This window comes from Elaeis guineensis, chromosome 7, assembly GCF_000442705.2.
Source record: "Elaeis guineensis isolate ETL-2024a chromosome 7, EG11, whole genome shotgun sequence".
Taxonomy (NCBI): domain Eukaryota; kingdom Viridiplantae; phylum Streptophyta; class Magnoliopsida; order Arecales; family Arecaceae; genus Elaeis; species Elaeis guineensis.
Genome location: NC_025999.2, coordinates 85,454,235 through 85,478,506, shown reverse-complemented (window position 1 = coordinate 85,478,506; position 24,272 = coordinate 85,454,235). Strand labels below are relative to the sequence as shown.

The 24,272-nt window shown below is 36.4% G+C and overlaps 2 protein-coding genes across 2 annotated transcripts; one reads left to right on the top strand and one right to left on the bottom strand.

Annotated features, from left to right (window-relative positions):
* Nucleotides 1–11,655: 11,655 nt before the first annotated feature.
* LOC105048649 (uncharacterized) lies at nucleotides 11,656–12,453 on the bottom strand. Its single transcript, XM_010928037.4, has one exon. It carries the CDS (start codon nucleotides 12,364–12,366, stop codon nucleotides 11,932–11,934), a length of 435 nt encoding a protein of 144 aa, XP_010926339.1. The 5' UTR covers nucleotides 12,367–12,453; the 3' UTR covers nucleotides 11,656–11,931.
* Nucleotides 12,454–22,035: 9,582 nt separating this feature from the next.
* LOC105048648 (homeobox-leucine zipper protein ATHB-16) lies at nucleotides 22,036–23,684 on the top strand. Its single transcript, XM_010928036.3, has 3 exons — nucleotides 22,036–22,422; nucleotides 22,553–22,932; nucleotides 23,082–23,684. The coding sequence occupies exons 1-3, from the start codon at nucleotides 22,368–22,370 to the stop codon at nucleotides 23,427–23,429; spliced, it is 783 nt and encodes a 260-aa protein (XP_010926338.1). The 5' UTR covers nucleotides 22,036–22,367; the 3' UTR covers nucleotides 23,430–23,684.
* The last annotated feature ends 588 nt before the right edge of the window (nucleotides 23,685–24,272 follow it).

Sequence of the window (24,272 nt, the reverse complement as noted above, 5' to 3'; positions counted from 1 at the left end):
CTTGCTCATAATAATTTAATTTATGATAAATTGGCTATAAATTTAAATAAAATTTAATTAACACAAAGTTGAAATGCCACGGGCCTCCATGCGTTTTGTTTTTCAATTTTTTTTTTTTAAAGTAAGATGGGTTAAACATGCAAATCTAATACAAATATAATCATAAAAATAAAAAAATAATACGTGAAGAAATGATAGAGGAATACTATACATGTCTGCCTACGAAATTTCATCGGAATACTCGGCAACAAGCGATCCAAACTACTGCACTGTTCACCTCCTCCCAATAATAACTGGTAAGTGTTAGCTGCCTACTAATTAGTCTCCATGAATGTGAGGTATATCTTTAGTCAACTAAAGCGGAACATATTCAACTAGCATAAGAGACTTGAGTCAATATTATGATCTGCCCCGTTATAATTTAACTTAGATATGAAATGGTAATGATTGAAGTAAATCTTAATGAATGATGAATTGCAAGAGTCAAGTGCGAGATGTCAATTGTTTGCATTTAGGGTGCATATGATTTTCATTCACTACATAAGAACGGATAGCAGGTTGCCAAACTTAAAAACAGAGAATGTGAAATGCAACAATTTATGTTATATGAGGGTTAGTTTGGTTGGTGTATATCTATAATCTGACGGTTCTTAAAAAGTACTTATCATCTGGATTAAATACTATATTTTGTTAGAGATAAATTTATATGAAAATATTATCAAAATTTCAATAATATCTTTGATTATAAGATTGAAATCGAAAATCGAATTCGATACAGATCGGATAACAGTATATCCATATTCATATTTATTTTTTTTGATAAATAAGGATATGGATACAAATACGGAAGCAGATATCATTAGATGTAAAGATTCATATCCATATTTATTTTAAACAGATATAAATATAAATTAAATATTAGAAATATTGATATAAATATAGATATAAATCAGATAATTAAACTTTATAGTCATAGAATCAAAAATATTACTAAATGGATGATAAATCAAATTAATAACATATTAATACAGTTATATATTTTCCTTAAAAGTTCAAGAGTACTATATAAAATTAAATATGATTATAAATAGATTCAGATATGGATCCGATGGTTATCTATCTATATTCTATTTTTTTTTAATGGCTATGGATATAGATATAGATACTAATTAAATACATAAATTTTTATCCATATCTGGATAGATGCAGATACAAAAATGAATTTGAATGGATAATATCCGGTCCACTTTCATCCCTATCGTTGAATAAACAATTCTAGTAATTATATTTTTTTTATTTAATACATTTGCTGGCTATTTATGGTTGCATGAAGGCCATCAATATAGGCTATTTCATATATTGAGATATATTTATGTAAATTAATAAATATTTTTAAAATAATTATACATATATTAAAAAATATATTTCTTATTATAAATAAATTTAAATATATTTTGTATATTAATAAAGAAGCTTATTATAAATTTTATAAATATATTTATTAATAAATAAGTATATTAATTATTGATAAATTTCATGTCAGATTTACTAATAATCAATAGGTATTTATAAGTTATTTATCAATAAGTAACATATACTAATAAATATAATTATATATTAATTAAATTATTTTTTTATAAATATTAGTAAAATATTAATATAATAAAAATATATATTATATTAATAGTTATTTAGTAAATAGTAATATAATATACTAATTATGGTATATTAAAATATGATATTAATATTATAATATATTAATATAACTAATATATTTTAATTATATACTATAGGGTATTTTCGTCGAGCAATGATAATTTCAAGTTATATTCACTCAGTAGTAGGGGTGGCAAAAATCGATCCGATCCGTCAATCCGACCTGCATTCGATCCGCTTTAAACAAGTTTGGGTTTGCATTAAACGGATTAGGATTATAAATAGATTGATCTGTTTAATTTGTTTAATAATCGGATCGGGTTTAGATTTTAGACAGCTGATCTGTTTAATCCGTTTAACCTGTTTAATAAATGGTTGGATTAAGTCGAGTCAGGTTATAACCCATTTAACCTGTGACAGCTGGATCTTTTAGGGGCTTTAGACTTTAGAGGTTCCAAGTTCCGACTTTCAGATTTGGTCATTCGGTGATTTCGCTGTTCACCATTTCGGTCACATTCTATTTTTTTCATTCCATCTCGTTCTCGATGCTCTAAGGTTTCCTTCTTTGGTCATCCACAGTTCCATTCTTTCGGTGGCCACCGACAGATGCTTCCACCTCCTCCAATGCTTTCACCCTCCCTCGGTTTCCCTCATCCTTTGGTTTCCTCCTTCGGTCCTTGAGAGGAGGTGCTTTGTTGGCACTCGATGGATCTATCATGTACATCATTTTCTCTTCCTTTTTCTATTTCAGTGGTCGGTGCCTTCTTCCTCAATGACTGTCATCGAGGGGATATGTGCGGTTGTGCCGTTTGGTGCCTTACCCGCACGAGATCTAGGATTTTTCTCCCTTTTCCTCTTTCGGTAGCTAGTGCCTTCTTCTCCAACGGCTGTCGTTGAGGGAGCTTGTGTGATTGTGCCACTTGGTACCTTGACCGTTCTAGATCTAGGATTTTTCTTCCTTTTCCTCTTTCGATGGCCAATGCCTTCTTCTCCAACGATCGTCACCGAGGGAGTTTGTACGATTGTGTCACTTGATGCCTTGGCCACTCGAGATTTAGAGAGATTTAGGATTTTTCTTCTTTTTCCTCTTTCGATGGCCGATGCCTTCTTCTCCAACGATCGTCACCGAGGGGGTTTGTACGATTGTGCCGTTTGATGCCTTGGCCACTCAAGATTTAGGAAGATCTAGGATTTTTCTTCCTTTTCCTCTTTCGATGGCCGATGCCTTCTTCTCCAACGATCGTCATCGAGGGGGTTTGTACGATTGTGCCGCTTCATGCCTTGGCCACTCGAGATTTAGGATTTCCCTCTCTTTTCCTCTTTCGATGATCAATGCCCTTTCTTCTCCAACAACCGTTATTGAGGGGGGTTGGCCGTTCGAGATCTTAATTTTTTTTTTCCTTTTCCTCCTTCCGTGCTTTCTTAATCCTTTCAAGATATATTTTCTTTTTTTTTTCCTCCCATTAGTTTTGTATTCTATTTTGTATTCGTTTGAGTTTTGATTTCTGTTTTTTATGCTAAATGTCAAAATGTGCAGAGATTTATTTTAAGATTTGTGTAGGAAGGCTATAATGACGTTGGAATATCTTTTTTGCTGATTCAACTATTTCTAACAGCAATAATCTTAGACGGCCTTCTTCTACAGGCAACTAATTATTATTGTTTTAATTTAGTTATAGATGAAATACTAAATTTGAACCTCCTCTTTCTCTTTCCTTCTTTGATGTTCTAACTATTAAATGAGTTAGGTCGGGTCGGTTAAACAGATTGTTCATCTAATAAACAAGTTAAACAATAAACATGTTAAACGAATTGGGTCGGATGGGTTAAACAGATTAACTATTTAATAAACTGGTTAAATGGGTCGAGTCGGATGACCTGTTTATTAAATGGATCAGGTTTAGATTAGAAAATCTGATCTATTTAATAAATAGATTGGGTTCAGATTTGATATTTTTTAACTCGATCCATATTTGATCCGCTCCAATTGCCACCCCTACTAGATAGTGTAGCATTGAAAAAAAATACCCATTTTGATGGTATTTATTTAATTATATCTCTTAATAAATTAGACATAGCCTACTATTTATTTTATCATCTCTCTCATTTTCTTTATGTAGCAAGTATGTAATCTAACTTGGGATTTATTTTCCTATACCATATTACCCTCAACTATATGGACCTTAAAACTGGTTTGGCTCGTCGGAAGAACTTTCTCTCAAAGATTATGTATTGATATATAAGCACCAGGGTCAACTACATAGAGATGAAGATGGTAACTCCAACCGTGGAGGAAAAAAAAAATAATAGAAATAATTTAAGTGAAATTTAATTAATGATGAGTTGTTAAAGTGAAATTTAATTAATGATAAGTTGTTAATGAAGAATGAAGATCATGGAAATAATTAATTTGTTATCGGCTAGTGACAACCCCTGCTAGTTTGCCTGTTTGACATGTACTGCCGACAAAGTAATAAGTGATGTTTGCTGATTTGCATTAGGGGACGTGAAATAGAAATACAATCACGTATATCTTTTAGAAAATACAATCACGTATATCTTTTAGAAATGCAATATATTAAATAAAGTTTTATTGAACATATAAAGTATTAACTCAAAAAGGTGTATATGCACAATGAAGAGTATTGGTTAATAAGTAACACTATTCAGAAAGAACTCCATTGATGAAGCAATAAATTGTACAAGATTTTTAGGCCGTCCTAGTACCACTCTTATATACATATATATATATATATATATATATATATATATATATATATATATATATATATACACACACACGTACATATATATACATACATACATACATATAACCTATTAATGAAACACTTGTTTAAGGATACGTTAACAGCTTGAGATCCCCCGGAGCTTCTTATATATATTCTAAGTTAACATCTACAATAATCCTAATATTGCAATGTTTTTTGTTTTATATAAATCATATTGCCACTTAGTGAACAAGTATCAACAAATTTGCCTGTGATAATACTTAAATATATTATTTACTTATTTATATATTCGAGCTCATATTTGCTGGGCTCAACTAAGATAAACTTTTCTTAATAAAACAAAAAAACAAAAAAAAAAACAAAGATAAATTTAGCTATGGCTCGGCTCATTCGCTAATTTGAGCAGGCTATGTAAAAGCCACTTGAACGGCTCGTTAGCCTTGCAGCACCCATCGATATACAAATCCCAAGAACAACTTTTTTTTTGGGAAGATGCCAAAGGATTGTACTCGCCTGATCTTTTGTTTGACCACCTTTTTTACAACAAATTCCTGAAACAATTACCACTTTACGTCAGGTTTTGTATTTATACACAAATACGTCTGCGTGACTGCGTCTCGACACAATTTTTTTTTTTTTTTCGGGTAAGTTCTCGACACAATAAATATTAACATGTCAAGGACTAAAATAGAATGGCCATTGAATCCTATGCCATAGCCTGTCGGTATGGCCGAAACACTAAGTGGCGGTTCAACCAAGATGTCCTCAGCATTTTCTACATTTTAAAATTGAATTAAGAAATAAGAGATTTCTGAGAGAGGATATTTTGGGTCATGGATTTGTTAGGACAAAGCTAAAAAAATTATTGATGTGGTTTAAAAGATAAAAAAATTAATAAAATTTTATTGTAGAAAAATTATAAAAATTTTTAGAATAATAAGTAATATAAATGATCAAATCCAAAAATATGTTGGACACCATCCTAAAGTATATTTCCGTCTCCCGTGTAGGAATATCCGAAAAAATCACATTAAGATACGATCGGGATCCTTCGCATACGAGCACGATCATGGAAGAAGTTGATAAAGACTCTTTTAATATCCAAAAAAAAAAATTATAGTAGAAAATAGAATGAGAAAAAAATTAAAAAGAAGAATATCTTAAAAGGCTCTTGGATTGCATACTGGATTAGCTTCCAAAGGACTCATTTTATAGCCAACTAATATGACCGTTTATGATTGTTGATATTTTTATTGACCCATTAAAATCTTAATAAGGAGTTCAATGATCAAAACCTTTAATACAAAATCCAACAGTCATAGAATAAAAATAAGATTAAATACATATGATCGTCGATAATTAGGAATCTAACGGTTAGAAATTAAAATCATGATAACGAAGAACTTAAAATATTTAAACGGCTAAATTAAAATACTTGGAGGGGTATTATAGCAAAATTTTGTATTTTTCTTCAACAATCCTCCACAAAACTCAAAATTTTTAAAAAAATTATAAAATAAAATAATATAAACTTCTGGATGCTTATACTATGCAATAGATAAAGTGACTTATCCTTAGTGTGAATAGTTTCTATCCCAAGAAACGAAGTAAACCAAATCTTGAACTACGTTTCTTTGATCCAGACTTCAACTACTATATACATAATACAGAGTTTCTTCATCGCTAGTCTGTGTATTAGTGGCTCTACACATGTATTTTGATTTTTTATGAGAGTTACTAAAGATAGCCTAAATCTCATATGTGCGGCCATTATGGATATCCTAATATAGGTAAACTTTTTCAGGGATGTGTATAGTGTCACATCTCGAGGAACACCTTTCGGATCTCATTTAGAAATAAACTCTTTCTAACCTCTATATAGAAGCATTAATCATCATAGAAATAGGATGGAGTCTATGACTCCTATATCAAACTAACCACATATGCTTCCTAACTAACTAATTAGCTTGTTATTACCATATTGAACCTCCTTCGAGAGATCTTCTATCACAGAGATTGGGTTTTTACTATTGAAAGATTCATTATAGGCAAAGCTCCATCCCTATAGATGACTTTAGGCCCTTAGTCCTATTTAAGTCTTTGTTAAACAGACTGATATAAAAGAATCTTCTGTTGAAAAAATGTCTCAAAACCAATCGTCAGCCTGTTGATGATTATGCTCACTTTTGTAAATGTATATGAATTTTTATTAATAAAAGTTATTTGACTTTTTCATCATATTTTGTACATCTTATTTGAGCTCCTGTGTTGTGATGAAATCTTTAGAACTATATTTAATTGATAAAGAAGGATTTGTCGCTTAGTCCTTAAAACGTATTCGTGATCAAATGATATGTTGTTAATAGGACGATAGCAATATCGAGTATAGGTTATTGTGTACTATATAAGTTGGTTGTCCTCTTAATCAAGGAGTGTGGAGACACTAGTATGGCATGCAGGTGGAATGTAAAAATACATTCGCACCGAACGTGATCATTTGTCGAGCACTCTGCTATCAAGAATAGCTCGTGAAGGGTATGGGTATAAATATCCCTCAGTTCTGAGATCATCATGGTGACTTGTAAGTAACTTATTATACTTTAGTATCGAATCACCTGAATTTTTAATTCAGTGATGAAAGGTTATTGGGTGCAATCAAATACTTATCAAGTCGGTACATGAGTTAAGATAAAATTGATCCCTCTGAATTAGTAGGAGATATGCATCGATGTATTTCAATTTAGTAAAATCTTGACCAGAGTAATTTATATGATGGATTTGAAATGTTGAAATATAATATGGTCGATTATATTAGGGTTGACAGTCAAACCCTAGGTCACCTTGAGCATTAGGACCAAAGAGACGAATTATATGGTAACCATACGCCAGTAGGTTCTAAAATGTTGCTTTGCAATCTTTCGACCTATCCAGACGTCGGATCCCATTGTTAGATGATTACATCGATTAGTATAAAAAATTATTTCTATGTTACTGGCCTAGGTTCAAACCTATAGGGTCACACACATTAAAAGATTCGGACAGATCTGATGGCTGAAGAGTCCAATTGGATTGTGACTCTAGTGAGAAGTCTCACTGGGATTGGAACTCTGGAGGAGAGTCTCACTAGATTGAAACTCTACTATTAATAAAAAAATTAATTAGTAATTATATTGCTAATTGACTCAATTTGATTGTGTAAAGAGCTTTGGATCAAGTCTAATTGAATTAGATTCAGTTTGACTTAGATTGGGTTTGATTTGATCAAAGTCTGATTGTAAGAAAAATTTGATCCTGATTCGATCAGGACTTGAGCTCAGCTAATTTCTTAATTGGGTTAAGAATTTATTGTGTTAATTGAGCTCCTAATTAGATTAGGTTCATTTCTAACATTGGATTCAAACCAGATTTGATTTGGTTTAGAATTAATTTAGAAATGAAGAGTCCAAGCCAACAGGGACTATCTCTTTATCCTTACGCCACCCTGGACCCATCCACTAGATCTCAATGCCAAATTAGATTTGGCTTGAGATTTTTGGCATCTCAAAAGAGTGGGCCCAATAAGGGTGGGCAACAAAGCATAATGAGTCATGATCTTATCTCCTGCCTAATTTGAATGCGATCCGAATTAGAGATAATGAGATAAGAAAGAAAGAGATTTTTTATACTTGGAAAGAAGGATGGCGCCTAGGGATTTTTTTCTTAAATCTTTTGAAGAGTTTTTTGGCATAAAATATTCCTGATTCTTTTCTCACGCCCTCCCCTTTGACCCAAAAACCCTAGCCCCTTGCTATTTAAAAGGGGCTCCAATAGTGGATGCGTCATATGTTCTCCTTACTGATTTTTTATTTTTTTTCGGAGCTCCTTCTTCTCTCCTCTTCCTCCTCTAAATATTTTCTTCCTTTGGAGCGTCCAAGGTTTTTGAAGAAGAAGGAAAAAATCAGCTTCGAAGATCCTTGCAAGCTAGCACTTCCAAGGAGTCTGATCAGTGTCGGTCTTCATGTGGACATTCTATAGAGGCTGGACATCTTCATGCTGCTGCAAGCAACCTGAAGGAGCACCTATCTAGGTATTGAACCAGCAGAGATCATCAACATATAGTTCGGTAATTGTTTCTGAACTTCCTTGATCGTTTTTGATAGATCTAAGGGTTAGATCTAGATTGTAGCACTGATTAGATCGATGCAAGTTTTATTTTCAGATCTTATGTGCATGTTAATCATATTATAGAACTTGGTATGGTAGTCTAGATTAGATCTTATGCATATAAATTAGATTAAATCGTTTAATCTAATAGTTCCGTTGCATAAATTTTTAAAATTACATGCATGGTACTGCCTATGTTTCTTTCATCTTTCCTCTACAATTTCTGAAATACTTGAAATCATGGCATTGACTATGTCTTGGGACTGTTCAATTATATCATTAGAGATTACCAAAAAACATTATTTGAAAAAATAAGCATAGATTTTAAAAGATGAACTATATAACGACTTAGAACAGTAAATCATCAAACAGAGCATGAAATAAATGCATCATACATATTGTATTTTTCCTTTTGATTGTATTAAGTATTTATACTTAATTATAAAAGTGCATTTAAATAACCAGTTATTTATTATATTGATATAATAATTATATTATTATATTATAAGGGTTCCATACTTTAGATGTATTGTTTATCTTGGCTACTATACTCTTATAGGGATTTAATAGTATGATTTAAGATGATGCTACTACTACAATTAAGAAGACAATGTGAACCGTCTATGAGAGAAAGGATTAACTAAATTGAGCATATCAGAGCATAGTTTGAGCGAGAAACAGGGAACCAAACATTAAGTATAGTTTGTTCCTAATACTTCTAATGCCTTCAGCACATGTTTTCCAACCTTGGCGTCATACCTTTTGCTTATGCTATTTTGACCTACATCTACTATCCCAAGTGCATATTGAGGAGGCGGCACATGGTTTTATGGATCTTGACAATGAAATGCGTATTTGCATTGCACTTTGGAATCGGGAATATAAATTATGAATATCTTCTGAGTATATATTGTATTTTTTTTTTCCAACCTTGACATCACACCTTTTGGTTATGCTATTTTGACCTGCATCAACTAGCCCGAGTGCACTTTAAGGAGGCGGCACATGGTTTTTCTGGAATCTTGACCATGAAATTGTAATGTATATGCATTGCGGTATGAAATCAAGAATATTATTTATGAATATCTTCTTGTTATATATTGCATTGGTTTTTAATCTATATATCAAGTGTCTAAAGATGGACAAGCTCTTCTGCCCAGGACTGGTTGCCTCAGCATGCATGGAAGGTAAAAAGAAAAATTAGAGACAATACATTGTGTGGAGAAATTTTCTTAGGAAATAATGGAATTTGCAGCGACCCAAGAAAGGGACCAGTTGACCCACAGATCATGTCCGAGCAAGAAGAGGCTGATGATGCTTTAATCTAATTGATAGTTTGTTATTATCCACCAAAAATCTTCAAGGTTCCTTTATTGCTTTTAATTGTTTTGCCTCCCATTCAAAGGGCTGCTCCATTAACCCTTTCAAAACCTTTCAAGCCGAAGGTTAGTGCATTATCCGATCATTTTTGTCTATTACTTACTTGTGTATCCATTGCTCCAACGAGGATAAATGATATTAGTTGAGCCCCGAGTTAGAATTAGATTCAAAGTCGGAATGAATTTAAATAAAAATCAGAATGATCATATCTTTTAATGCATTTAATTCGTGATTGAAATCATAATCAAAATTAAAATGGACTATGAATATAGGAGAATACCGATTGAATTTTGGAGGATCAGGATATTTACAATCTTCTTAGAATCGGACTGTGAATTAAACTTCCTCTGACCAAATATGTCCTTAGGTTATTAAGAACTTCACCACTGGACCAATAAAGTGAGCGGTGATACAGTGAATGGTCTCTTATACTATCCTTGATATTAGGAAAGGTGAAAAATGCCAATGCTTACCATTAAGAATTCAGGTTTAGGACCGAGTCGGTAATATTTGTATAAAGAAGAAAAAAAAAAAGGTTAACGCTAAATCACCCTTTTTTTTTCCAGAAAAACTAAAGTTATATCTCCACACAGTTATTAACACCTTTGCTATGTGCTCATGACATGACAAATAACATCACAGCGCCACATCCTCACATGCAATGTTCTCAATGAACCTAGGACTTGATTTGCTGATCTGGCAATAAAATGCGTGCTAAATCAGCAGCCATTAGTATTAACCTGGTGAACTTACGAACAGGCTTATCATTAACTCCCCAAAAGATAGTTTATTGCCATAGAAATTAATGAACTTCGAGAGAGCCTATCCTGTTTCAAGTGTATACCTCTCCGTTGCCGCTTTGTTGTGAACCTACTTTACCTGCCAACCTACATGGCCAAGTATCAAAAGCTTTGCTCTGGAATATTTGCAGGGAGAGAAGCCAAATTATTGGTGCATGTGCCCCATAGAAGGAGACCGAGATAAAAGTTAAAGAGGAAGGGATGCTTGATTTGGCCTTCACGCAGAGGAGAGATCTCCGTACGAACTATTGAACATTATCTTGCCCCCATGCTTGGACTGATGTGGCATGTGCTGTTAAAGTTAGGATTAAGCTGCGCATATAGATTAGCTTTGGTACTACCACCATGCTGGGGATGCCTGGTTGCGGGACTGTCGGCCAAAATTGATTTTGATATTTTCTTTCTATTTCTCCTTTTTGAATGTTAGCTCCTAAAATCCCCTTAATTATTATTTTCATATTAATTAATCTTCATATATATGTCCTTGTTTCCGCTAACAATGTCTGGAATAAACATTCATGTTATAATAAAGTATTCCTACCAAAAAGCACATATGAAATTTCACATCTTCCCCACATTGTATGTTGAACGATAGTGACAGTGACTTCAAAGAGTAGAAAGAACATACATTAATATTTCCACAGTAGCTTAAGACAGAACAAGGATATAAATATTATTTTGCAGCTTGTATAAGAATTAATGCGTTAACCAATGTAATTTTAGAAATTAATATGCAAATTTAAATAGTTAAAATAAATTGAGATATGGATGAGAAATCTTGTTCGGTTGTTTGTGGTGGTCCGGGTGGAGCAGGACAAAGCAAAGATACGCGATCGCGAACCACCGTGACGTGGTGACAAAAAACGCCAGTATTCGCGTGACATCTGCACTACGACTTTCCTTCAAACAAGCGACAAGCGTTACCGTGTCCAAATTCCCATTTTATCCTTTCACATAACAATCACAGAGGAAAATAATAGGCCAACCAGTGAAGGGTATAATGGTAAAAAAGAAAGAATCACAAAGAAGAAAAAAATAGTCAAAAGAAGTACAACGTCCAGCACCGTGCTGTCAGCCCAACTCACATGTCTACACACGAAAACCCAAAAAGAAATGAATAAAAAAAAAAAGGTAAACAATATAATAGTGATCGCATGATCGAGGATCAACGGCGGAGAAAGCGCCGAACGTATCGCACGGATCTACAACGCGCACGCGACGGCGACAGCACCGGCGATGGTGATCCAGCTAACAACGGACGCGGTGGCGGCGTTCTCTCCCCCCGTGGCGGAGGGGCCCTCAGACGGCGGGGCGGCGATGTTGGTGGGCGGGGCACCGGTGGGAGAGCCCGAGGGAGTGGGGGCCCTCGGAGGGGCCGGAGGAGAGGCGGCCGGCGCGGAAGAGTGGGTCGGGGTGGATGCCGGGGGGGTGACGACGGCGGCCGGGGACGGGGAGGCGGAGGGCGGAGAGACGGGGGCGGGGGTAGGAGGACTCACCGGGGGCGGGGTGGGAGGGTGTACGGGGGCCACGGTGGGGGGCCTCACAGGGGCGGCTCCGGGCGCCTGGGCGAAGGAGGTCACCGCAAGTAACCCGAACGCCACAGCGATGATCGAGAAGCGAATGAAGGAGATCGCCATCTTTACGAAAGAAGGAGAACGAGAGATCGAGAAAGAAATTAGACTTGGGGTTTCAGACCGCGCTCACAGTGGAGAGGACCGAGGAGGTGGGACGGGTATTTATAGAGAGGTGGAGGAGGAGTAAGGCGGTAGAGAAGAAATTACCTTTTTGTCCCTAAGAAGAAACGTTGAAATATATTAATACTAATTCAAATATATAAAAGTGACAGCTAAGCAGCTGGCATGGCGGGCTTCCCATATAAGAATTGATAAATTAACAGCTGGAAAATTTCAAAAAATTAAATGTTTAATTATTTAGACGGTGAGGCGGTGGAAATGGTCCGTATTTGACTCTGCTGATTTTGGGTCGTCTGATGATGAAGTTTGGACGGTGTAGATTAAGTTCTATTGTGCCCACGCGTCAGGTTGGGCTGGATTCCGTCAAGCGCTGGCTTTCCGCGTTTCCCTTCCTGGATGTACCTAACGTCTTTGAGTCTTCCAAGAGTGAATGCCGGACTGCCTAGGCCCTGCCGTATGATCCTGATCGAACGGTCAGCTTGCTCCAGATACGAACGTTGTAGTTTTCTTTTTTTTTTTGGAAGGCTGTCACGAAGTCCAACTAGCCGTTAGGGAGTTTTTTTTTTTTACTTTGAAAAGATAACGACCGGCGGGATAGGCGGCATTGGTCAGGTAGTGAGAAGCGACCATTCGCTAGGTATTACCTTTTCTTTTCAAATGAATTTTATGTTGTATAGGCATCAGAGCGTAGAAAGCACATGGGAACTATGGACAGAGTTGTGATGAGCTGGCACTCCTCCATCGAGCATCAGATGGCTAGGAGCAGGTGGGGGTGGGAGCACAGTAGCACCAAGGAAGCTTCTGGAAGGAATGCTGTTCCCAGCCAAGCATGAAACTTCGGAGCAATGAAATGGAAACAAAGTTTCGCTAGCTGTCAAAGTGCAACGGTATACCCGCCTTCAGTTTTTTATTCCAAGGTCAGGAATCCCCTTTCTGCTTTCCTTTTTTTTTTTTTAAAGGCTTTGCTGTTTGTTTGCCAGATCACCCAATGTCTGTTTAGGTTGATGCAACTGATTAACAAATTGATGATTATAATACGGCGGAATAGAAGATGTTGTGGGTCTCACCATGTTCTATTCCTGGCTCTGGTTTCGTTTGTTTTGCAAATATTTTTGTCAATGCCTTCTTATCTAGATATTGAATAATAATTTCCAAAAATCATTTTGGTATTCTGATTAGATGTCTTCAATTGAGCTAATGCTAGCGTGGTAGCTGAGGTTTGGAGTGGTACAGTATCGAGTCCACCACATTAGCTAGGAATTTGAGGAGGAAGTGGATTAGGGAGGTTTCTTCTTCTTCTTCTTCTTCGTCTTCTCCTCCCTATCGGACTATCATAGCACTTTATAGAAAAATTTACAATGCTAATTATCTAAGTTCAATGTCAGTTCAAACGTGCTAATTTTTAAGTAGTGTTGTTACTTCAGTGCCAGTTCAAACATGCTATCACGTACAACACCACGCTGGCTCACATTGGCAAACTAAACTGGAACCTTCTACACCAAAACGTTGAAAAAGTTATACAGTCTAAATTTGGCCAAAGATAAAAGAGGTCCCATGCCCCAAATTACAGTCTAAATTTGGCCACCGACCATGGTTAGCAGCCCAGTAGGAAGGCTGATTCCCTCACCAACAATATGGGACACCTTGCGAGAGTCGAGGGACAACATGAAGAACATGGGCCTTGCTCATTGGAGACCCAGAAAACTACAATATTCAAATCACCTTGGACACTTATCCTACTCACCTGAAACCTTTGGATGGTGAACATGATGCCTCCAAAGCATCCTAAAGTTTAGGCACAGCGACCGGCTACAACTCTGGTGCGGAGAACCCCTCACCTAGCAATGCGATTTCTGGGTGGCCTTTCCTCCAGCCCAGCTTTAGGCCCAAACCTGTGTATCGGGTTTTGGGCCTCGCATGGGTAGGGCCTGGAACCCAAATGTGATAATCTAAATGGATTTCGCACTAATTCAACCAACTCTTACCTGAGCCCTGGTCCGGCCCGGAGTCCTAAATCCAAAAATGCGCATCCTCTTGAGTCTCCTATCATTACGTGGTTTGAAAAGTGTCAGACGTATGTATTTTTATTTTAGCATGTTCTATGTTTCAAACCCGTGACATCCAGATCATAATGAAGCAATTCGGACTTTTGTGTCTGATGCTATAGTTTAGAGATATTGGTTGCAACTGCTGAAGATATGCAAGAAATAGATTTCCCATGTCACCTAAAAGCATACAGTTTAATGACTTATACTCAGGTTGATTCTTTATATATTTCTGATGATCTCAAAAATTTTAATAGTGGAGATAAATGTTGTCTCCATGCCATTGTCACACTTATTTAACCTTGGCCATTAGAATCTGTACAGTTCACCGCAATTCAATCCTATTGCCTTGCTTCAATTCTTCTTTAGTTTGCTTCAAAGTGGCCTTTACTTTTGGTTTTTTGTTTTGGGGAAAGCATAGCCTAGGCAGAACCAATACTAGAGAAATAAAACACAAATCTCTAGCAATGGCCTAAGAAATTCCCTTTCCTACAGCATTCTCCCTTCCGCAGCTGAATCTTGTTTAATTGCAGCAGTGTTATTAACTTTGCTGTGATTGTGGCTTTATTTTGATTTTCAAATGAAGATGTTCAAGTAAAATTGGCCCACCGAATAACTCGATCTTTATGCCTTGATGCAAATCAATATGGAAGCATTCTTGAACTATAACCCTAGATGTTGGAACAAACAAAACTCATAATACAAACCTGATTTGTTTGTGATGTAATATGGCCTAACCCTATAATTTGTACCATTGAAATAATTAAGCTCTCTGAATCATCATGATCGACGACTGACCAAAAAGAAAAAAAAAAATTTATGACTAATTGATGTCAAGTTGATGAGAGTGTGCGAGCATGCGCGCGCGAGAGAGAGAGAGAGGCCTGCATCCAGCACTGTCCTGAATTGGATTATCAGGTCGAAAATCTTAGATCTGAGAGACAAATAGGATCTGATCTCAATGAAGCCAACCCAGTTCGGATCCACTGAAAAGGTTAATAAATAACCGGAGTCTGAGCCAATTCGGGCCGGATGCAGGTTATATGAGTTGCCCCACTTGCAACTATGATTTCAGCATTCATACCGAGCACCGGACCTTGATATACCGGCTAGTTAGTACTGAAGTGCATTGCCGGACTTCTTTGTTGGCCGGAATGCTGTGGAACCTCCGGCAGTCATCACTTCTTTATTGGCCAAAGCTTTTGCCAAGTTTTCAGCACCCAAAAACATCTGCCATGCACGCTCTCGATAATCATGACATGGAGTAAAGTTAGTGAAGGCAGGGATAAATCCAATCCAGCCCACCTTTTCAGACCCTGGCATCATTCAAAAGAAGGATACATAAGAATAGCTCCTTATAGCTCTATGGACACACTTCCCTTTCTTCCCATCAGTCCCAGCCTTTCTTTTTTCCCTTCTGTGTAAGATTCTGCAGGGGCCTACCGTCCACTAGCAACCTGAAACATGGCAAAAAGACCAAGCCATCACTTTGCTGGAACCCTATAAAAGATAAAGGCTGGGTGCATCGTATGTAGTTGTAAATTAGCTGGGCAGCAATTGATTGTTGAGACTTTGTGACCCAAAAAGAAATACTGCTTTGCTTTTCTATGAACATTGGATTCCTTTGCCGACTTGGAAAGTGGAGGAGAGAGATGAGGGGAAAAAAATATTGAAACGCATGACTTAAGAGTGACAGCGATCGCCACTTTAAGACCTTCAGATGAGTTCCTCTATAGATTTATGGGCCATCTATGTAGCCCAGCCAATCTATTAATCCTTACCACTATGTTTCTACCATGAGCCAAAATTTTCCATTTGTGGACCACCTGCCAACTAGGCTAAGCCAAGATTGTTGGCATGACCCGTGGGAGAGTTGAAGGCAGGCTCACATACCATGATTTGATGATGCTAATTCGCTATGGTGCTTTCATAGCTCATCCCCCTATGTTGAGATATAATAGTCTCGGAATTCTTGCCCTCTGATGCTTATATACCATTGGGCCCATCCATCTAAATACATGGGTATTAGATAGGATCTTCACATGATTTCAAAGTCAATCGATCCTTCCTGCTTGCCGAAACCTCCATGCTCCCACTTACTAACAGTCTCCCAATCTAGTTTGTGCCATTGCTGACAAGAGATCTCCTCGTCATCAGGTATATATGTCCACAATATTCACACATCTACTAAGATTTACCTAACATATGTAGCAAATAAATTCATTTAAGCCATTTATATTTAGGCTTAACCAGATGATTTGCAAGTGACTAATAATCTCCACCATGTCCTTCGAGAAACATTTGCTAAAACAAACCCCATCAATCAACAGCAATGAGCTGTGAGTGACAAACTAAAATATTTAGAGGACAAGAGAAACGGAGAAGCGTTCACATTGCCCCAGTCAACCACCCTATTTAATGCCCCGGAAGGCCAGCTTCTTCAAAGAAAACTCCATGCATAACGTGGTCCACGATACGGCTGCAGCTGCCGTTGTGTCCTATGAGTTGGAGCTTAATTGGAAATATGAGCTATCAGAGCACCATCCAAGTTGATAGATCTTGTGGTACAGGAGAGAAGATACCATTAATCACATATTAATTATGAGTCCAAGATTGATTTTGATATATATAGAAAGAAATCAATATCCTTCTCATGTGAGATATTTTTTGAATTAAAATTTTAAAAAATAAAATTATGAAGCCCATAGATCAGAATGGACAATACCTCGTATATCAAATTATTAGTCTATGACTACAATAATAACACACTAAATGGGGAATCTTGAGACTCATGAATTAGAGCTAAAAATACTTCGTATGCCGAACTTTGAGTTCTTGACCACAACAATAAAATTGGCTGAGAAGACTTGCTAACATGACTGCAACTCCCTGCTTGTTCGCCACCTAAACTTGAGGGGGACAAAAGCAAAAGAGAAAGAGACTTTTTTCAATGCTTTTGGAACTTTGGAAGCTAAATGGTGGTGTGTCAGGACCACTCCAAATAAAAGGCTTCTAGTAAATGTGGCTAGCCAATTTCATAGGGCAGTATTGGTAATTAAGATTCCTGTCATAGAAAGCAGGACCCGTGACACCATAGGTTTTATTAATTGCGAGGGATTTCATATTTCTCCCAGGAATCCGCATGAGATGGATCTGAGCTTCAGTGGATTATAGTTGTGGTTGCAGTTGTCAACCAGCCTACATTTATCATGTTCTAATAATAAGTGCATTTACGTGCTAATATAATGTACGTAGAGGATTTTAACATGCACATTGTCACTCGGTTTTCAATAATTGGTCGTATATATTATCAAAGGGTTTTCTTTCCTTATAAAAAATTAATCAATGTTATATGTTTTCCAAATGATAAGTCTACAGTCTAGATTTATAAAAAATAGGGAAAAAAAAGAGAGAATTTTTTTGATTATCGAAATATCTTTTATTCCAAGAGTTCTACAATAATATCTTAAAAATAACTTCTGATCAATCATTGTGAGATATTATCGTATTTTTTGACATTCCTCCTCTCACTCAGTTGTTTACTGTATCTACCCATTGGAAATACACTACTTGTTGTCACCATCTCCTTCGAATTTAATTAAGATAAAATGAAGATCCCATGGTGAGAAAATCAAATTTAATATGCAGTAACAGTGCTGAGAAGTATTAGTAGCTCTCTGGATGGAAGCTCCAGAGGATGATCAAGCGAGGAAGAATGACTTAATGTAGCAAAAACATTCCATCATGATTAATGACAAGTTGCCTCAGATTCTGTCAGAAAATTTATGGGGTGAGAAAGCTCTTGATCTACAAATATGTAAGAAGTGATGTTTTTTTGTTTGTAATTCATCTATAATGGTAGGGATTCTTCATGACAAATCTAGAACAATGTGGGGAAAGAGAGAGATAGATTAAGAAATAAAAATGAACCGTACTTTTGGCTTATATGATACCAAAAAAGTTAACTTCACATCTTTAATCTTATCTTTAGGAATTCTCAAAGGTACATGATCATCATCCTATCAGTTCACTGATATTAATTAGACTTGGATGCGTTTACATCTATGAAGCAACTTTAGTATGACTCCAAGAGTGACTGACAGCTTTCCCACGTACCAAATCACTCAGTAGTCAGTCCCAAGCTCGGACATGCATGCCCAAAGACGTAAAAAAAAAAAGACAATGACACTCCAATGCCTAACATGCGTTGCAGACAAGTGCAATACCGTAGAACCTTGCTTTCACTTTTCACTTAAAGTGGTTGCTTGGGAAAATTTGGGATCTGGCACAGATATTAGATTAAAAGCTATCTGCTATGGAATCCACTTTCCTAGGTTGGAAGACTAGGTGCGACCAACTACCTCAATACCAGAAAGCTTGGTGAAAATTGTGAACCAAATGACCCGACTCTGTGGTGCTCCGCAAATGGGGGTTAAGTCTTGATACCATCTTTTGATCCCTTTATCGCACTGTACGCCATCCAAGCCATCATAAGTTGGGATGCACAAATTAGATCGGATGCTCAAATTGTGAATGTTTTATATATGATTGGATCAAGAAATATCTTGATCTCAGAGACATGTAAGATTTTTTATGGATGCTTTGAGATGATGCACCAAATTATGCACCTAAATTACAGGAGAAAATAACTAATAATAAAGTTGCAGAACAATCAAAAAACAAGAGAGCATAAGCAAGAAATGAGATGCAAGAGAAAAAGCCAAAACTCCCGATTCATGCTCGAGAAGTTGGAGAAGTTAACGATGATAAATTGACTTTTTTTTTAAGTGTTTTATTAGTGAATGTTCAAGTAACCTAAGATATATATTAAAAAATTTAAAAAAAATGATAACCTAAGATTGATTGTGATTTCTGATAATTGTGTATCAATTTATTTGGAAGTGTGTATTAGGTTGTTAGATGACTAATTTATTAATTGTGTATTATTTGACTGTGTACAATATAATGATGAACTTCATATTCTAAAAACTATGTATTAATTTATTTAGAGATATATATTGGGTCATTACTATGTGATATCAAAGAAGCTTGTAGTATATATTAGAAAGTCAATAAATATATATCATCGAGTAACGTAGGATTATTGGTGAACATAATAATATTTTAAAAATTATATATTAATTTATTTGGAGATGTACATTAGAATGCTAGGTGATTAATTTGCTAAGTATGTATCATCTGGCTATATGCTATGTATTAGTAAATTATATATTTTAAAAACCGTATAGCTAATTTATTTCATATGTATCCTACAATTATGTAGTATATATCAATAAAAAATTATTGAAAATGAGGAAAAAAAAAGAGGACAACACTTTTTTTTTGAGTCACAGCATTGATGACTTCATTAATAAAAAAGCCTTTGACTTTTTATTTTTTGAGATTGGTGTTAACAGAGACGTGGCAAACTATAAAACTCAAACCATATGATATTCTATAGTCTCCAACCCATATGATTTTTGTTCCAAATTTGGACCAAATGAGCTGACTCTGTAGTGCTCGCAAATGGGGGCTAAGTCATATGTTAGTAGTACCTTTTGAACCCTTTATGACACTGTATGTGTCCAAACTACCGTAAGTTGGAATACACAAATCAGATCAGATGATCAAACTGTAAATATTTCATGATTGGATCAAGAAATATCTTGATCTCAAAGACATGTAAGAATTTTTATAGATGCTTTGAGATTTTGCACCAAGTTATGCATCTAAGCTATAGGAGAAAATAACTAATCATAAAGTTGTGGAACAATCGAAAAACAGGATTGAGGATAAGCATGAAATGAGATGCAAGGGAAAAAAAAGAAACCAAAACTCCCAATTTATGTCTGAGAAGTTGGAGAAGTTAGAGATGATAAATTAGCTTTCTTTTCAAGCGTTTTGTTAGTGAATATTCAAAGTAACTTAAGATATGTACCAAAAAATTAAAAAATAATAACCTAACATTGATTGCGACTTTTCTTGAAAGCATTTTATAAATGGATTATATCATGTACCCTTCTCATGCCAGTCCCAACTCAAGATATAAAGAGTTTTGTGGTAAATAGGATTTATATAGAAATACAAAATTTTTCATCAAGTTGCTATTTTTAGAAGAAAAAGGAATTATATTTGTTTTTTAAAGAGAGCCATGGGAATAATATAAAGGACGACGATGTCATCAAAAATGAACCATTCTTTCAAAATGGAGGATGGAAGTGGAGGATTTTGATTCAATTGAGATCTCACCACCAAATTTTACTTTATCTGAATCTGATAATGAGATGATGCTTCACCTAATTATAGATAATAAATAAAATTTAAATATATATAAACCTCAAAGCATCCTATAGCTTAGCTATTTTCATGCCTACAGAAATGACTTCACTTATTTGAACAGATGGTATATGATGTCTATATATATTGTATAAATAAAACTAGACAATAAAACTTATTTGATCTACTTTACTGTATTTTTCATTTACAAAGGGAGCACGTTGTCAAATAATATCTGATCTTTAATTAAAACATCCATATGAAATATCAAGGGGATAATTATTATTATTATTATTATTTTATGGCTACACTATGTATGCACTTGAACAAGACTGTTAATGAAAAATATCTCCGATTAATTGCTATGTATTCCTACCTAAATGCATTTAATAGTAAGACGAAAATGACTATTAATTGTTAATCACTATCGGTTGCAAGCAAATTTTATCTTGATTTTTCATTAAATAGCAATAAAACATATCCAAGCATACACACTTAAAGCTATAGCCAAGAAGAATAAAACACATAAGAAAATATTTAAAAAACAATGTTTTTTTAGAGAAATATATATTAAAAAATAAAATTTTATTTAAAAATTTGACTATTTGATAGGATTGTTGTAGATGGCTTTCTGTATACTATTTCATCATAGTGGTGTCTTTATGCAAGCCATTGACGCTGCAAATATATGTTTTTTTTAATTTTGATAAGATATGGATGAAAACAGTAGTAGGATATTCTAAACCTTCAAGGGGGCATAGGCTTGGCACGGCTAATAATGAGGAAAAAATAAATCAGGGGGAGAGATAGGCATATTATTAATATAAAAGCTTTAGTATGGTTTACATCCAAAATAAATACCGATAAAATATCTCCACCCCTCCGCCCTACCGCTGTCACCTCGACCAAAAGAATTATAAAATTTCTTAAAGTAATGTATCTGCATTTGGTCTGCATTTCATTTGGATGTCATTTCATTTCTTCCTCTTCCCCTAACCAAGGGTCAGCCTCTTAACCTGCCCTTAAAACCCCAGAGAATTTATTGGACGGACCTGGTCCACCGGACCAGTCCAATAGTCACCCTCCACATTAAAGCTCCGGTACTTAAACAATTCAAGATCCAAACAAACGTCAAAATTCAACCTGTATCCACCGTACACGTGCTCCTGGTCCAGTGGACCACGTCTAGTTAATACATTCTCCTAAACCCCACCACCCCAACCCCTACGCTCTTGCTTTTAGCTTATGGGCCTCATGGCGTTCCACATCCCGGTCCGGCCCCTCTCTCTCTCGCTCTCGCTCTCTCACCCCATCTTGACCTGGGAGCAGACATGGAGAGGAGAAGACTTAGAAAACGAAAGCCTCTCATCTGATGATGAGCTCGGAAGGAGATGAGATGGTAGAGAAGATGAGCGAAGAAGAGGAGTCCTGGAAGAAGTCCGACTCTTCATTCTTATCCTTTAAACCTTCCACCCGACTCTCCATCTATTCTTCACCATCTCTTGGAACACCCCCTACCTCTTAAAAACCCCATCTCATTTTCCATTTTTCCTTCTCACCTCCATACTTACCACCTTATAGCCCATCAACAAAGAGAAGCATCAAAAAACAAAACAAAAGCCCATGACGAAGCACAGCAGCTCAGACTCCTTTGGAAGCCTACAAGAAAAAGAAACTGGTATCATCCCCATCTCTCTCTCTCTCTCTCTCTTTCTCCCACACACACGCACGCACGCACACACGCGCGCACATACGCATATTATTCCTTCGATATCATTAGTCACTTGTTATTTCATTTAATTCTATAGTGCAAGAGAAAGGGAAGTATGAAGACAGATTCCAGTCCATGATGGATGGAGCGGAGGAGGTGGAGTGCGAAGAGGAGGAGCTGTGCTCCAACGGTCAGTCAGCACTGGGAGAGAAGAAGCGCCGGCTCAGCGTGGACCAGGTGAAGACCCTGGAGAAAAACTTCGAGGTGGAGAACAAGCTGGACCCCGACCGGAAGGCCCGGCTGGCCCAAGATTTAGGCCTCCAGCCCCGCCAGGTGGCCATCTGGTTCCAGAACCGCCGCGCCCGGTGGAAGACCAAGCAGCTGGAGCGCGACTACGGCGCCCTTCGGACCCGCTACGAGACTCTCAAGATCGACTGCGACACCCTCCGCCATGACAAAGAGAAGCTCATCTCCGAGGCAAGTATAAATTATAAATTAACTGATTTAATGACTCATTCGCAGTTCCATTATCTTAATTAATTCATACATACATATATACAACATACATAAATATATACGAATAGTTTGAACCATATTAATTATTGCTATTGTTTTTAATTATTCAGATAGAGGCACTTAAAGCCAAGTTAACAAACTCTGCAACTATAACGATATTGGAGAACAAAGAGGCCGAGGAGAGGCCGGCTTTGATCTATAGGGACGGGGCTTCGGACAGCGATTCGAGCGTGGTGTTTAATGATGAGAACAGCCCTTATTCTGGGGTGGTGCTCGACCAAGACTACTTTGCGGGATTCAAGTCCTACTCCTCCTCCTCTCCGTCTTTGTTTGAGAGCAGAGCTTTAGGCCAGAAGGACTACTTGGCGGAGGGGTTTTTGAGTGGGGAGGAGCTTTGCAGTGCTTTGTTCTCGGAGGAGCAGGAGGCGAGCCTCTCTTGGTACTGCTCCGAGGGGTAGGAGTGAGCAAGTATTTTGGGGGTTCCTTCTTTTAAAAATGGCAGTGTAAATAGTTAGAGCTTCTATGCATAATGTGTACTGTACACAAAGGGGCTTAGCTTTCGGACCTGCAGGAGAGAGGAGGAAAGCGACTTAGCTTTTTTTATAACTCAAAATTATCGCCTTTTGCTTTGTATGAAGTTTTATTGGTGGAATCACCTTGGTTAGGCTTAAGGGAAGATGGCATAGGGAATAAAAGGGTATTGTTGGGAGAAAGGACTGATGTAGATGGGGTATTTGTTGGTGCTTAAGCGTGTTGGGGGGGGGGTGAAGAGACATGTTTAACTTCTTTGGGCGCAAGAACATATATCTCTTTATATATCATTTTTATTAAAGTAATAATATATCGGACAATATTTATAATTGTGATTTTGTAAAACAATCCTTTTTTTATTACAACGCAAACTCTACTACTATAACGCAGCAAATTTACGCCATATAATTACCTTTTCTCACTAACGCCCAGCCACTCGAGCCATCATGCATTGCTCGACCTGACACAGCTATATCCATTTTTTTTTTAAATTATTTGATCAATTTTCTGGCTTTTTTTTTTTTTCACCACTCAGGGCCTGTGTGCATTGCATGCGTATGATTAATTCTACTAAGTTTGGAAGCCTGGTTCATGGGGCTCATGGAGCAACTAGTCTGGAACGATGCTACAAGCACCCAAGGTGGGGGTGGAGAAGTCATGAGAAAACTAAAAAAGGAGGACAGGCTCCTTTTCCTCAGGGTGTAGCTTTTATTAGCTAATGCTTTCAGCCTCCACTGGCTAATCTATGCGCTTTATAATTCACGCCTGAT